Raw genomic sequence first — 15,665 nt, 5'->3', positions numbered from 1 at the left:
AATTCTTAAGACATTGTTTGACACAGCCCTTCCCCCGCTCTCTCTTTATATTAAGTGAACAAATAGTCCTTAGATTCAAGGGTCCAACTGCTGGTGGATGCAGTTTAAATAGGTCACATGACACCTGAGTCCCTCCTCACTCCAGGACTTCTACAAACGGACACAATAAGCTTCCAGTGAGCGCATATATGAGGATGGGTACACATGCAAGTCTTTACAACAGTCCCTTGGCAACAAGAGGGTGGGGGTGTGTTGGTAGCAGTTGACGTGCAAGCATATAGACACCAAAGAGAGGCCCAGCTCTGAGGGTGGGGCATCACCTCACAACCCATAGTATTCTCATGCTAATCACAGGGTGGCCGTCCTGTTCCTGTGGGGATATACAAAGTTGCCTATAGCAACACTTCCACTTATTTTTACTTCTTAGGCTCCTGTCCTTCTTTTGCACAATCGCTGAACCGCATACGCAGTGTGCCGCTCTTGTGCAAGTGCCAGAGTTGCAGGAATTCCTCAGGCATGGCATGAAATCTCGAGGATGGGAGAATGTTGTCATAATAATGGTGGCTGACTGGCCTCTTATCCAGTCCCACTGAAAATGGCCAGAAACCGTAAGCGATCACCTCTTCGCACAAGCCAAGGGCAAGGCTCACAAGGAACAACCCTGTGGACAGCCGTTTGCCATGGACGCCGTGGTTCTTCCAGAATCGGCCGACGTTTTTAAGGAAGTCTGGATTGGCAAAGAGGACAGTCTGGTTGGAGGCGGAGTCTGCAAGGGTGTGGTATGCACGCAGGGAGGGGTCAGTGCCAGGCTTCATGGAGAACGCTGGCATGTAGATGTAACTGGAACCATATGCCTTCATACTCTCTACGAAGGATTTGCGGGACCATAGTAGGTTCTGAAAGCTGATGGGGAAAAATAAGAGGAACGATAAACTTCGATGTCGATATGGAATGAAGTAAAAAATGTGTAAAAAAATTTTCTTTCTGTAACCAAACTGTTTAATTTAAAGATACTGTGGCCACAATGGATGAATGAATTCAGAAATCAAATTGACCCCTAAATCTAACTGTCAGTCTATTACTGTGCCATGGTTAACTTTAGCTCTATTTATATTGTATTTTGTTAAACATCCTGTTATTTCCTTGGCATTGTGAAAGAAAGAAAGGTCGATATTCATCCCTCAAGACATGCAGTCAGCTGTCTGGAGAACTGCGTACATCCTTTTCTGACAATTCTCTGTTTTCTCACCGTCTCTGTTTTCCTGCTGTTGCTGCATGCTGCTAACTTCCCCAGAAACCACAAATAGCTACCGGCTATTTCACATAGAAGGGCTTTATGAACTCTATCAGACAACAGAATGCATTGAAATTGTAAGCTAAGATGAATGAGATATGGAAAAGTTTGTAGTAGAAAAAAACATGATTCAGTAGAATGAGAGAAATAATTGTTTTTTTTTAAACAACCACAGTATTGCAGAAGAACAAATATGTAAATAAAAATAGCAAGTCAAAACAACAATGTGATTTATCAGATGTTTGACTCTTGGACTAAAATGATAGATAAATGGATTAGCCATTTAGGGATGGGAAAAGTATTGGTACAAAGTCAGTACTAAAATAATCGCAATAAAAAGATAATTATAATTGAACAATTTCAATTTTGATTAAATTCAGTAGTGCTGTCACCAAAGCAAAGTCTGCTGTGACAAAAACAATGGTGTGCATCTATTATGAAAACTATGGAAATCTCCATGAATCTAAATCACTGTTTCCATTGTTTTTGGTATCCACTACTGAAATGTTGTCATTGTAATTAAAGTATCATAATGAATCCATAACCCCCCCAAATAAAAAATAGACAAAAAAATAAATAAGTGAAGAGGAGAAGACACGTACTTCTTTTCAATAATGCTAGGATTCGCGCTCACCAGGTGTGTTCTGGTACCAACATCAGTGGTGTACTCTTTGGACAGAGGAGGAAGGTTACATCTAGGAAGAAGAGATGGAGAAAGATTGCAGAAAAAGTTTTGCTGCGAGTGATGTTTTTCAGTTTATGTCACAAGAAAGCATTTTTTCTCATGGTAAATACATTAATAAAAATCCCAGGTCTTATTGTGATGTTACTGATACATTTAGCTCCACATTAACACTTTGCCTATCACAGGTTAGCACAGGGTATTCAGGATCACTAAGGTATTCAGTATTATTCAGGATCACTAAACCTTCTAAGCAGGTGTATTGGAGATAAACTATGCAAGAAAAGTTGCCCTCCAGCAGCAGCATTGGACACCCTTGGGTTAGCACTAGCAACACCAACACCATCTAGCCCCTGATTCACTGATACTCTCTGTGACCATCAAGCTCTGAGCTCCTGACAAGAAAATTATCAAGTTAAAAGACCAAGCTGACCTGAGCAATTATCAATCTCTCCTCTCCTCTTCCTCTTTTGCGTTTCTGTTGCCAATGTCACTTAGTACCAATACATCTCCCAATAATAATCAGTGACCACTTTTCCACACTACACACACACAAGCAACCACCACCACCTGCATGCACTCCCATTCTTCTCCTATTCCTTAGAGAACATGATCCCCTCTCATCTTCCACAGGAGACTACACTGCTGTTACTAACTCTCGATCGAATCATCATATCTCCTCATGACTTTTAACTTTCCCTCCATATTAAGTAGGCTGAGGTAACCCCACTGCTAAAAAAAGTCAAAACTTAACCCTAGTAGTCTCTATTCTCTCTCTTTCCTTTTCTCACAAAATACCTAAATATTGAATCAGTACTTTTTCTCTCACAGGACAAGCTACCCATTAACAACCAATCTAGCTTTCAACAGCGGACATTCCACTGAGACCACCTGGCTGTCAATAAAACTCTACACCCGACAAGAGAGAACTCCTTCTCATTGCTTTGTTGCCTTGAAAACTATAAATAACTAGATTCTCCAGTCCACCAGCTCTGACCTGGGCATCACAGGTATGGCACTCTCGTGTTTTCAGTGTTACCTTACAGGCAGATCCTTTATAGGTTTCTGGAGAGGGAGGGGTGTCTGAACTAAGCACTGGGGTGCCTCAGGGTTCAGTGGTTGGTCCTCTCATTTTCTTGATATACACAACCTCACTATTCTTGATCAAACAGGCATGTGACTTTTCCTATAATTGTGGAAATAATAAGCAGCTCTACCTGTTGTTCGAACCTGATGGCCCCACAGTCTCAGCTTGCATCTCTGCTTGCCCTTCACACATTGCACAGCTGCTTGTCTAAATGCTTGTCATTTCAAAACTGGACTACTGCAGTACTCTATTGGCCAGTCTTCCAGTCAGCACATATAAGTCTATGCAGATTATCAACAACTTGGCAGCACATCTGCTCTTCAATCAATCAAAGGGGTTCCACGCCATATTTCTCTTGGTTTCACTCCACTGTCTTCCTGTTGCTGCCTACTTCAAGTATTTGATACTGGCTTTGAGAACTGCAACTGGAAATGGAGCCTCCTACATCAAAGTTCCCTTCTGCAATTTCAGTGAATGAGTCAGTGAATGAGGGGCACAAAATATTCCTTCACAATGAAGCATCTTTACTTCTCTGCAATGGGATAAACTGCCTGCCTTCACCCATTACCTAACCTTTCCTCAAGCACTTTTCTAAACCACAAAGGTTTTCTCTTTCTGCATGTCACCTTTACTTTAGTTTGTGTACTAATGTACTAATGTTTAAATTCAAACTTGGCATTATGTGCTGGAAATATTGCTGGATTGATGCATTTTCTAAATGAATATATATAAATAAGGGGCAGTCGTGGCCTAACGGATAGTGAGTTGGACTTGTAACCCGAAGGTCGTGGGTTCGAGTCTCAGGTCCGGCAGATCTAGCAGGGATTGTAGGGGGGTGAATAACCAACACTCTTTCCACCCTCAATACCACGACTGAGGTGAGACCTACTGCTCCGGGTGTATGTTCACTACTGTGGGTAAATGGGTCACCATACTTGGCCACACACCTCTTCTCTATCCCTTTAAATGTAAAACTAATTCTGTTTGAATTTCGATATGATTTGACACTCAGAAACACATATTACCATCTTCTCACCTCATGATAAAGTCAGCTTGGTCAATTTCTTTTCCACAGCCACTGTGTTTCAGGACTCCTCCATTGCCCACAACCGAACACTTCTTCAGAGGAAGCTGCAATGGTGTATCCTAGCAACAAAAAACAGTGGGAGTTACACAAATGGGTCGAAGCAACGAAGAGTCACACACACACACACACACACACACACACACACACACACAGTACATTTCCATTTGTTTCTTTTGATGAATACATATTCAAATCAAGGTTACTTCAATATTCATACGCTTCAAAGAGCGGTGAACCTCTGGGTAAAACTGAATCAATGAAAAGAACCTTTGAAAGACCCCCTGGCTATTAATTTGCATTACAGGCCACAATTTCATCTCACACATTCAGTCATCAGACTAAACACTAAACTAAACACTTCAGTCATCAGACATTTTCCTTCTACAGGATTTGTAGATTCAAACCAAAAAATCAAGGAGCCAAAGAAAAAGCCAAATTCAAAGAGCCAAAAAATCCAAAGCAGATTACTACCTTTTTATTTTTTATTTGTTGCTTTTCAGTTTTTCAGAGTATTGTGGGTAGATACTTCATGATTACAGGTAAATCCACTTTAAATAACTAATCTTTTGGACACCAGTTGGTGAAACGTCATGCAAAAATCTCTAGAAGAATGAAACTCTAGTAAGATCATATCATTGCTGCCTTATCTGGCATCAGTGATACATATTGTTCTGATAAACATTACAAGCAGATGGTTAAATTAAATTTCAGTAAGTCTGACGTATGCTGAAACATAATACTGAGAATGAGAGTGAACGTCATTTAAGACTATGTGTGTAAAAATAAATCTTTTTAATGGCTTTTCTGGTCACAAAAGAACCATTTACGACTAAATGTACTATAAAATTATTCATTGACCCCTTTTAGTAAAATAAAAACAAAAAACGCTGCGTCCATAGTAACATGCAGGCTGCATAACCCATAGATCTCATTGAATAAACGTACTAAACCACATTGTAACTACATTAGAGTGAGGCAGGGGCGTGTGAGTGTGTGTAGGATATTGGGTTGCGTGTTTGTGTCCATCAATAATGAGCGTGGGCTCTGAGACAGTGTAGGAGGAACACTGCGACTGAAAGGCGGCATGATGCCCAGTACAGGACAATCAGGACCCATGTGGGAGTCTCTCCCATGCCTATTTATTTTTAGAAGGCGGAGTGCTGTGCTGAGCTTCATGGAGAGTGGGGGTGGAAAGAAAAAAAAGGGCCAACTGCTTCGCTTTCAAACACTTACACATTCATAATTATATAGTTTTTTAAGCAAAAACATTCCAGACATTTACCTGTAAGGTAACTGAATTTTTTTTCAATTAGATTTAAAACACCATAAGTGTGCAATTACTTTTCTAAGTGATCAAACTTTCTAAATTATTATTATTTTTTATTTGATGTGCAATTAAATGGACAACAAAATACCTACTAATATTGTAATACAGAAAGAAACAACAGTATTTGCTCTCTCATGATTCAGTGTAAAATTCTTGTTTTGGTTCTGCTGAATTTTTGGTTAACCATGCTTGTGTGTACATGTTGAGCATATCATCTTGAATTAACATGAATTTGTAACAGTACACTCTTGTGTCATGCATAACAAATTGTATTAGGAATTAAATAGATGATTGTGGAAACTAAGGATGGCCAGAATGTTGTTATGTAATGTAAGACAGTAGAAATGCATGAAAGCAAACAGTAACGCCAAGGAAGTCAACACAAGGTAAGAATAAAGTTAATATTAGTTTTACTATTTTTAGTATTATGTTGTTAAAAAATGTAAGCTAATGCCAGACTTGGATTCAGATAAATAATAGCATTTCACAACAATCACCAGTCATGCTTACTAGTCTTGCGTTTGGTCTCGTACTGTATCGCGTATCTTGTCAGTGTCCGCGCTTGCTTGGCTACTTGTTGTGATAAAAAGGAAAGTGTGTCCAGCTGAATACAATTAGTATTATGTTAGACGGGTATAAATAAGGTTAGTTTACCGCGGCAGCCCTCGTGTGAAGACCGAAGAGTGTAAAAACCATCGACTCTACCGTGCGACTCCACCGGGCAAGGACAAAGGATAAAGGGCAAAGGATATAAGTATCGCTTTTTATTTCTACTCTTTCCTATTACATGTTTCACTTCTGTTTCAGTTTTTATAACCATTTCTTACTATGTGTAAGTAAGTTTTTTTTTTTTTTTTTTTTTTTTAGCATGTGTGTTTGGCTCAGTATTATTTGTTCTGGATTACTGTTAAACTAACGTAGTTTGATTTTTATTTGTTATCTATTTTAATTTTAGTTAAAGTTGGAGTAATGTTTGCCATTTTATTATGTCTGTATAGGTTTTTTTATTAAATGTTAGTTATTTTAGTACTTCAACAAACTACATGGAAATGAAAAAATATTGAATTTATAAATGTGTATATATGTGTGTGGTTGTACATACACATATGTAGTTGTTTTTTTGGTGTTTGGCTTAGTGTTATGTTATTCCTTTTGTTCTTTAATATTTTGAATTGTTTTTAGCTTTATTTTTTGTTTTCATTTAAATGTTAAGTTTTGATATTTTGTTGTATGCATTTGTCATTTTTATTTAATTTCTTGTATGTTTAAATATTTTAATTTCTTGTATGTTAAATATTTTATTTAATTTCTTGTACTAATTTTATGTGTATATATAGTATTTATAATGTTTTAGCTTTGGATCTGTTTTAATTGTTTTAATACTACAATTGATTGCTTCTGTTGTCCTCATTTGTAAGTCGATTTGGAGAAAGGCGTCTGCTAAATGACTAAATAATAATAATAAAATAATATATCCCAGCATAAAGATGTAGCAGAAAAATCAAGTCATATTTTTTGGCTCATTGACTTTTATGAAAGACAGTACCTGAATAAAGATTGGGTAGGTTTCATTGGTGACTGTGTGGTAATGGTAGATCTCCCCATCGTACCACAAGACTTTGCCTATTGGGGAGTTCTCCTTAGTAACAGCAAACTTCCTCTTTGGGTCACAGCATTCTGTCAGCAGTTTCCTGTCCAAAAAGAAAATGAGATATTATGACACTGATTATGGGAAGCAGAATTAGTCGTTAGCATTTGAATTAGTCCTTTCTAACTGACTGAGAACAAGCAGAAATTTTTGGAAGCACCAAGTCTTTTATTCAGCAAAGATATTTCTGTGCAATTACACTTAAAATAATTCAATTACCAATGTGAAAGCGAGCATAAATGAACAGGATTTATTAAAACAAACAATGAATGAATAAAAAAACTTTCCATGGGAATTAACGGGAATAAACTGGCAAAATTACAGGAACTGGGAACTTAAATGTAGTTGAGAACAAAATCTTGCAGCATAATCTTTGTTAAAACAACCAGTTTTAATGCGATTTCAGTTAAATTTCTATCCTACACATTTCTCAATCACATGCACACAGCACACTGCTTACAGCAGGGATATTGAGGCCACACCCCCTACATGCACTGTGCTTTCCTCCATAATATGAACAGATCATTTCTTAAATCCTGCACACAAAATATCAAAATGTCCATTTTGGTAAGTAGTCATATAAATTACATGAATATGACAAAAAATGGTTGAAAACTTCCTTGTGCCGTGTAATATACTGTGCAACTAAATTAGGCTATACTATAGTAAAAAACAAATACACTGACTGAACAAACATTTAGGTGAGGGATAATAATAACAAAAAAGTCTAAAAATTACCCTCCCCTCACACACAATCCAATCTAGTCACCTGAGAGGGGGATTCCCCTCCATTTGCTGCATTTGAGCCCAAAGACTACATCTAAGTTTTGATATTCTAAATATATTTGATCAATGGGATTTACGTTTAACTAGTAAATACCAAAAAGTGTTTATACAGTAGCTAGACAGTTTATGAGGTATGTGCTATATAGCTCAAGCTGTGATGCTCCTTCTGCTAGTAAGTTTTCTGTTATCATGGTTTTTAAACATTGCATATCTTTTGCTCATAAAGCCTTTATTTATTTGATCAAAAATACAGAAAAAAACTAAACAAAACAGCAATATTGTGCAGTATTGCCGGTATTACAATTTAAAATAATGGTCTCCTGTTGTAATATACTTTAAAATATAATGTATTTCTGTGATGCAAAGCTGAATTTTGAACATCATTACTCCAGTCTTCAGTGTCACATGATTCTTCAGACATTCTAATATGCTGAGTTATTATCAATTTTGGAAACAATTGTGCTGCTTAATATATATATTTTTATTATTATTCTTACCTGTGATTCTTTTTTCAGGAAACTTTGAATAGAGAGTTAAAAAAGGAACATTTATTTCAATAGAATACACCTTTTTTTAACAATAAACTACCATTCAAAAGTTTGGAGTCAGCATCTTTTCTCTTTTTTTGAAATAAATTAATACTTTTATTCAACAAGGATGTGCTCAATTAAAGTAGTAGGAAAGACTTATGTTGTTAGAAAAGATTTCTATTTTGAACAAACACTGTTCATAAGTTTTTATTCATCAATAAATCCTGAAAAAAGCATCACAGATTCCCTCCCAAAAATGTCATTTTTAAAATGTGTATTAATTCACATACATGTGAGCCTATGATCAAACTAAATGTTTATATTTATTTTTGTATATGATACAGTTTTATAAATTTCCCAAAATTTTCAAATAATTCCCATAAATTCCTGGTAAGTTTCAAACTTGGAATATTTCCAAAATTCCCCAGATGAAGTTCCCATGGAAAGTTTCCGGAAAATTTCCGCCCCTTTGCAACCCTACTGGCTAAGTAGTGATTGTGTTCCCTTTCGAGGGTACTTCAAACTGCGTCCTCTAGGGGTCGCTATGGGGGAACGCCTCGGCGTGACCGGTGTCTTGAAGCATATATCTAATCACGACAATAACATTGGCCGGCGACAGCCTATGACATTACTACCTGCGCGGCCACAGTATAAAGAGGCGCCGGGAAAATACGTCATTCTCTTTTTCGTCTTCACTGACCGTTTGCTAGCAGAAGCCAAGCACGACTAGGAGTGCATGTTCTCTCGCACGGAGGCTTTGTTCTGATACCCGCAGTTTCACACAGCTCGCGGGTTGTGTGTGTGTGTGTGGTGAAGAGCAAGCGCGTTCAGCTCTCGAGGGAATTGAATGCGCTCGTGTGCTCATCGTGATGCATTTGCGGGACTAATGAGAAAAAGGGAAGGTGAATGCTTCACTTTTTACTCAAATTGTAATACCCGTGTCTGCATGAGTGTGTTCGCCTCTCGCTGGAATAGTGATGCATTCGCGGCGGTGGCTCCGTTCTCGCTTGATTCGGATGTAATCTAGTGCGTGGGCGGAGCATGTTCAGCTCCTGTGCACATTGCGAGTGCCGTGAGAAATATCTGCCCATTGCCCGTGATTCGCGGTTCATGGGCAGAACAGGGAAAGGACCTGATGGGAAATCTTCCCTATCAGTAATTTATTTGAGTCACACTGTCCTTATGGTCAAACCAGTGAATCGCCCCTCCGTGGAGTGGGTTTGAGTACACTGCTTTCCCTGAGGTACGAGTGAGAGGTGTTTCTGCGGAAACCCTTCCTGAGTGCTTTTGCTCTTCAGACATGTATGGTTTTTTGGTCTATGCTCTCTATCAAGATGGAGAGCGTAGGACTACATTCACCTACTAACAGATGACTGTCTCCCTTTGGGTGCTGCTGGACTGTCCTTTTATTCTGGCACTGCCTTCTGGTCGAGCTAGGGTGTCTCCACTCCCCAGAGCTCTGTGAGTCAGCAACTTCAGGCGAGCTCTGCTTGTTAGTCGAGCTTGCATTGCTCCCCTCAACTTAGAGGGTCATCTATGAGCATGCCGCTCCCTTCTGAGCTGCCTTGGTAGAGCTCTCTGCTTTGGTAGAGCTAGCATTGCTCCCCTCACTATAGAGGGTCACCTATAAGCATGCTGCTCCCTCCCGAGCTCTCCTTGTTGGTCGAGCTGGAATTGCTTCCCTCAACTTAGAGGGTCACCTATGAGCATGCCACTCCCTTCTGAGCATCTGAGTTCCCTCTCATTCTGAGAGTTAGGTTCTCCGCTCCCCGGAGCTCTGTGATTCAGCTGCCTCAGGTTCTTAGGCCTCTCTATGCCTCCCTGTTAGGTCGCTCTGCTTGTTGGTCGAGCTAGCATTGCTCCCCTCACCATAGAGGGTCACCTATGAGCATGCTACTCCCTGCCGAGCTCTCCTTGTTGGTCGAGCTGGCATTGCTCCCCTCAACTTAGAGGGTCACCTATGAGCATGCCGCTCCCTTCTGAGCATCTGAGTTCCCTCTCATGCTGAGAGTTAAGTTCTCCGCTCTCCCCTCACTATAGAGTCACCTATGAGCATGCTGCACCCTCCAGAGCATTTGAAAAGACGGTGTTTACAAATCCATGTTATGGTAAGTGCGCACGCATGTCTCTGTGCACTTTCTGAAAGGCACGTTGTGGTAAGATCACACACTAAGTGTTTTGCGGTCTTTCTAAAATCCTGTACGGTATGGGTTATGCGCTGCGGCTTCGTACCCATTCTTTGAGTCGCTCAGGCCCCGGTTTCACCTTGGGCCTCACTATACCTATGTATGTGCTGAGTGCCCTCTCATGCTGAGAGTTAAGTTCTCCGCTCTCCAGAGCTCTAAAGCCATGGTAGAGCATCTGAAAAGAATTCAGCTCTATGAGTCAGCAACTTCAGGTTGTAAGGCATCTCTCTGCCTCTCTGTAAAGTTGCTTTCCTTGTTGGTAGAGCTAGCTTTGCTCCCCTCAGCATAGAGAGTCACCTATGAGCATGCTGCTCCTTCACGAGAATATTTCAAATCCATGATATGGTAAGTGTGCACACATGTCTCTGTGCACTTTCTGAAAGCCACGTTGTGCTAAGATCGCACACCAAGTGTTTTGCGGTCTTTCTAATATGGTATTGGTTACGCGCTGTGGCTTCGTGTCCATTCTTTGAGTCGGTCAGGCCCGGGTTTCACCTTGGGCCCCACTCTACCCATGTATCCCCAGTGATACTACTTGAACAGGGTGTTGCTACCAAGGATCTGTTGAGACGGTTCCTTCAGCGAGCTCTTGCAGAGCAAGCAGTAGCCCCTGGATGACAGGCCAAGACTTAGTTACTATCCTAAGCGCTTGGTCGTATCCCCTTAAAGGAATCTCTTCTTCTGATTCCAAGCCTTTGAGCTCTACCCTGGGTCCAGGAGGCCTGGCCCCTAACAGGTAAGTTCTGGGGTATGCAGCTCAGGCCTTTGGCCGAAGGGGATAATGTCACTGACAGCCGTCGTACCATCCCAGGGGCAACTCCCTTAGCCGGGTAGAGTTGGTACTTAGTGCTTGGCTTCTGTGCTTGGCTTGCACTCCCCTCAGCATGGTGGCGTGTGTATTCCGTTCCCCATAGCAACCCCTAGAGGACACAGTTCGAAGTTCCTTCGAAAGGGAACATCTCAGGTTACGTATGTAACCATGGTTTCCTGAGAGTAGGGAATGAGACACTGCGTCCTCTAGGTTCGGTGCCATGCTTCGAACGCAACTTCAGACGAAGAAGTAAATGACGTATTTTCCCGGCGCCCCTTTATACTGTGGCCACGCAGGTAGTAACGTCATAGGCTGTCGCCGGCCAATGTTATTGTCGTGATTAAATGTATGCTTCAAGACACCGGTCACGCCGAGGCGTTCCCCCATAGCGATCACTAGAGGACGCAGTGTCTCGTTCCCTACTCTCAGGGAACCATGGTTACATACGTAACTTGAGACAATTTTCAGCAATAGTGTGCACCCTTAATTGACAGAGAAAAGGAGGTCAGAGAAAAATATGTAGATGGAAAAAATCCATACAAGTTCTTTGTGCATTTTTCTTTTTTCTACTTGTTACTTTGCACTTTTTGTTAGAAAATGTTTATTTACTATTTATTCAAGTTTTTTAAGGTATCTAATATTTTGCTACTTAATTTCCATGATCTAAATATTCTTAAAAATGAAAAGTTTGTTGTCATTTGGAAGTGTGTAGGCCTTCTTGCATTATAATGCTGTTACATTATGATTATATATTCAGTGGCATAAAATGGTCTTTAAAATGACTTTATCGTGACAGGCCTAACTGCAGGTTTTGTGAAGTTAAAGTTAAGACTTTTTAAGTCCAAGTCAAGAAAATTCAAGGAATTAATGAAAAGAGGCCACAATGAAATTTATCAAAATAAATAAAATTAATTTTATGCATTTATGATTAAAAAAAGAACAAATATCTGCCAATTTATGGAAAGGTGGATAAAAACTTTTTTAAAGAATTTTCTCCATCAAGTAATGTTTTACAGCAGATCTTTTTTATTATGCATTTCTAATTTAATAATAAAAAAGTATGATATGCTGAGAGAACAATCATTTCGCAACAGTTGTTGCAACAAACTTCAAACCAAAAAAAAATAAAATACAAAATTAATAATAATAATAAAATGTAACAAATCTAATAACAGAATCAGCCTCTTTGTGACATCACAAAGAGCTGCCTTTCAGGGAGTTCAGAGTGGGGGCCAGGGACGGATTAACGCATGGGCCTACTGGGCACCTGCCCAGGGCCCTGGACCAGAGGGGGCCCAGCCGAAATACCGCTACTCCCAGAACGCGATTTCAACCGTGCCCCCTCAGATTTTTGAGGCAAGTGGATTTTGAATGCAGCATCCAAAAGACAAAAAAAAAATAGCCGAATAATATTTTTTATATTTAATAAACGATCACACCGGTGTGATTAGATAATTCAGTGCGGCACATCATCAGCTGCTAAATTAAAATCTGCGTTCGCTCAACTTCGCTGGCAGGCACGGAGCCAGAGACAGCCACGTTTTTCAACAGCACTGCGCATTATAACCAATCACACATGATTCTGTTGAGTTTATGAGTACAATGGCCAATAAGAGGCGTCCAGATGAGTCATCGCTGAAACAGCTGTTTTGTTCAGTGCGCGCACTCCCTGAATGAATTCTGCTCTCTGCCAATTTCTCTCATCAGAAACAACAAAGTGCAGAAGTGCGTACGATGTAAGCAAGATATTAATTTCACAATGTAAGCAACTTGAGTAATTAATGGGAGTTTTTGAGAATGCTTTAATTGTGGCAAAGTCAATGATAATGTTCTTTGATAATGTAAATGTACATTTAGTGAAAATAGCCCACCTTTTGGCATAGGCTATTTACACTAATTCCGCCCACCAACGTGTGATTGGGACTGTCAAGATTATAAAACACTGCTATGAACCAACAGGGGAGTCTGCAGCCCTGGAGCAGGCAGTTTTACGGCCCTGTTATTCCTGATGCGTCCAGTAGGGCGAGGCTGTACAGTCTGAGCTATCAGAACAGACTAACCCTGCGTCCCAATGTGCATACTATCCACCCTATCTGCCCTAAATGGTTTTGAAAATTACTAATATCACATAGAATTTAGGATGGATAGTGTGCACATTGGGACGCAGGCTAAGTCTGGAAGCGACACGAATAAGAGGTATGTAAAATAATCGCTAAAATTGTTATTGTTCAGCAATCGTGCAACGTTGCAACATTTAAAGTTAATTGATTTGCTAAGAGTCGATGTCAATTCGTTTTAATATGTTAACAGATAGGTCTAAAATGTACTTATTGAGGGACAGGTAAATAGTAACATTTGCATGTAACGTTATGCTATTTGTTTTCTTTGTTTAAAGAGCTTAGTCTTTTGTGTGTTTGCTAGCTATTTTGATTGTTATCTCTTGCAGATTGGAAATGCCTGCATGAAACTTGTCTATGAAGAGGTTTGAGCACATGTATAAATCTTTTTCACATTTTATATCAGCTGTAGTTTATCTTCTGTAGTTCTTAATTTCATATTTGAATGGCACACTTTGATTGACAGATGTCTCGTCCAGTCAGCGATGAGTAATCTATTCCCAAATCAGTGGCGCTGTCTCAAACTATACCTACCTCTTCCGGTTTGTCTGATTTGTCATTGTGTTTTCTGATTTGTTAATTTGTTTTCGGATTTGTCATTGTGTTTTCTGATTTGTTAATTTGTTTTCGGATTTGTCATTGTGTTTTCTTATTGTTATAATGTTTTCGGAATTGTTGTTGTGTTTTCTGAATTGCTATTTTGTTTTTTTACATTTGCGTTTGTAATTTGTTATTTTTTTTTTCAGAATCGGGATTTGTTTTGCACTCCTCGGCCACCGTATAAAGCGCATATGTGGTCATTTTGACGTGATCGACTAGTGTTCGAACCCGCCTTAATTTTGCCGAACTTTATTTCTCCATTTTCAAATCTCATAATCACATTGTAAAGTCATTTTTAATAAAAATGAAAGAAATAACCAAAAATTGAAAATAAAGTATCGGGTAGGGTTAGGGTAGGTGTAGCGAGGGCTTTATTATCAATAAGGTGGCATCCATTTAATAATCTGAATTAAAATTATAATTTACACTCAATACGTTATTATTGCATACTGTTTTATAATGCAGTACAATACTGAAGTGCAGATAATTGCCACTATTTTGCAACAAATAGTATAAATAGCAGAAAATCCTGCTATTTTAAGAGTGTACTGTAAATATAATCTATAGCTATTTGCATTTAGTGTAAATAACATATTGCTAAAATTACTGCTGTTTTCACTTAGATAGAATCCATTACTATTTGAACTTAAGAAAAATGACCGTGATTTCAACTGAGGGGGGCCTAAACAGTCCGTGCCCAGGGCACCTATGCGTCATGATCCGTCCCTGGCGGGGACAGATAACGTTTCAAGCGCAAAAAACAAAAACAACAAAAAAAAAAGATAACGTTTCAAGCGCATCTACCTCTGCGCATGCGCGTTCTCTTAATCGGTTTTCCTGGGGAGATGTCTGTCCTCTGCAATACTCATATGTCAGCATGAAAGCCAGATTACACGGAAGAGATACTGATTGCAACCGCTCCATTTACTTAATTACAGTTACAGAGAGACTACATGTCATTCCAAATCGCGTCACGGTAACACTTTTCTAAGATATGCGCTATCATAGATGCGCTCACAATCAATAAATAACTGAATGCGACGAATCAAAGTGCACTGAAATACCTGTACAGATCTACACCGGTTTGGTTTCTGCTCCACGTTTGTCCCTGCCGCAGAACCTCATCCACCATTTCCTTGTCGCTGGGGATCCTATAAACGGGGAAGATGTAAAGCCACAACAACGCCAACAAAGCCAGAGTGGCCCATATATACTTGCTCCGGTGACATCTCAAATACACCATTCCGCCGATCTGATCAGACAAATGCCTAGTTCAAAAGCACGCGCTCACGGCTGACTCGTTTATATAGGTGCCGTTGCCATAAGAAGAAAAAAGCCGCTGAAACACCGTTATCCTGCTATTTCCATTACGCGCTGTGAAAGAGGCCAACAGCGGTGCTCAGAGTTTCATACATGCATCAAATTCCTCCACATTATATTCACAGCTGCAATCACGGTCGAGTTATTCTGGGATGCGATTCCCTCTGACCCAGCAGGAGGAATCTCACGG

General features: G+C 39.7%; 1 protein-coding gene across 1 annotated transcript; it reads right to left on the bottom strand.

Moving 5' to 3' along the window:
- Positions 1-416: 416 nt before the first annotated feature.
- Positions 417-15,404, bottom strand: LOC306861825 (alpha-N-acetylneuraminide alpha-2,8-sialyltransferase-like; the record flags this gene model as incomplete). The annotated part of the gene is made up of 5 exons (XM_079404312.1): positions 15,220-15,404; positions 7,024-7,168; positions 4,100-4,209; positions 1,897-1,989; positions 417-903 (listed from the first exon to the last, which is right to left on the bottom strand). The coding sequence occupies exons 1-5, from the start codon at positions 15,396-15,398 to the stop codon at positions 417-419; spliced, it is 1,014 nt and encodes a 337-aa protein (XP_079260438.1). The 5' UTR covers positions 15,399-15,404.
- Positions 15,405-15,665: the final 261 nt, after the last annotated feature.

Source organism: Barbus barbus (assembly GCF_936440315.1).
Source record: "Barbus barbus genome assembly, chromosome: 42".
NCBI classification, from domain to species: domain Eukaryota; kingdom Metazoa; phylum Chordata; class Actinopteri; order Cypriniformes; family Cyprinidae; genus Barbus; species Barbus barbus.
This window is presented reverse-complemented; position numbering and strand designations above follow the sequence as displayed.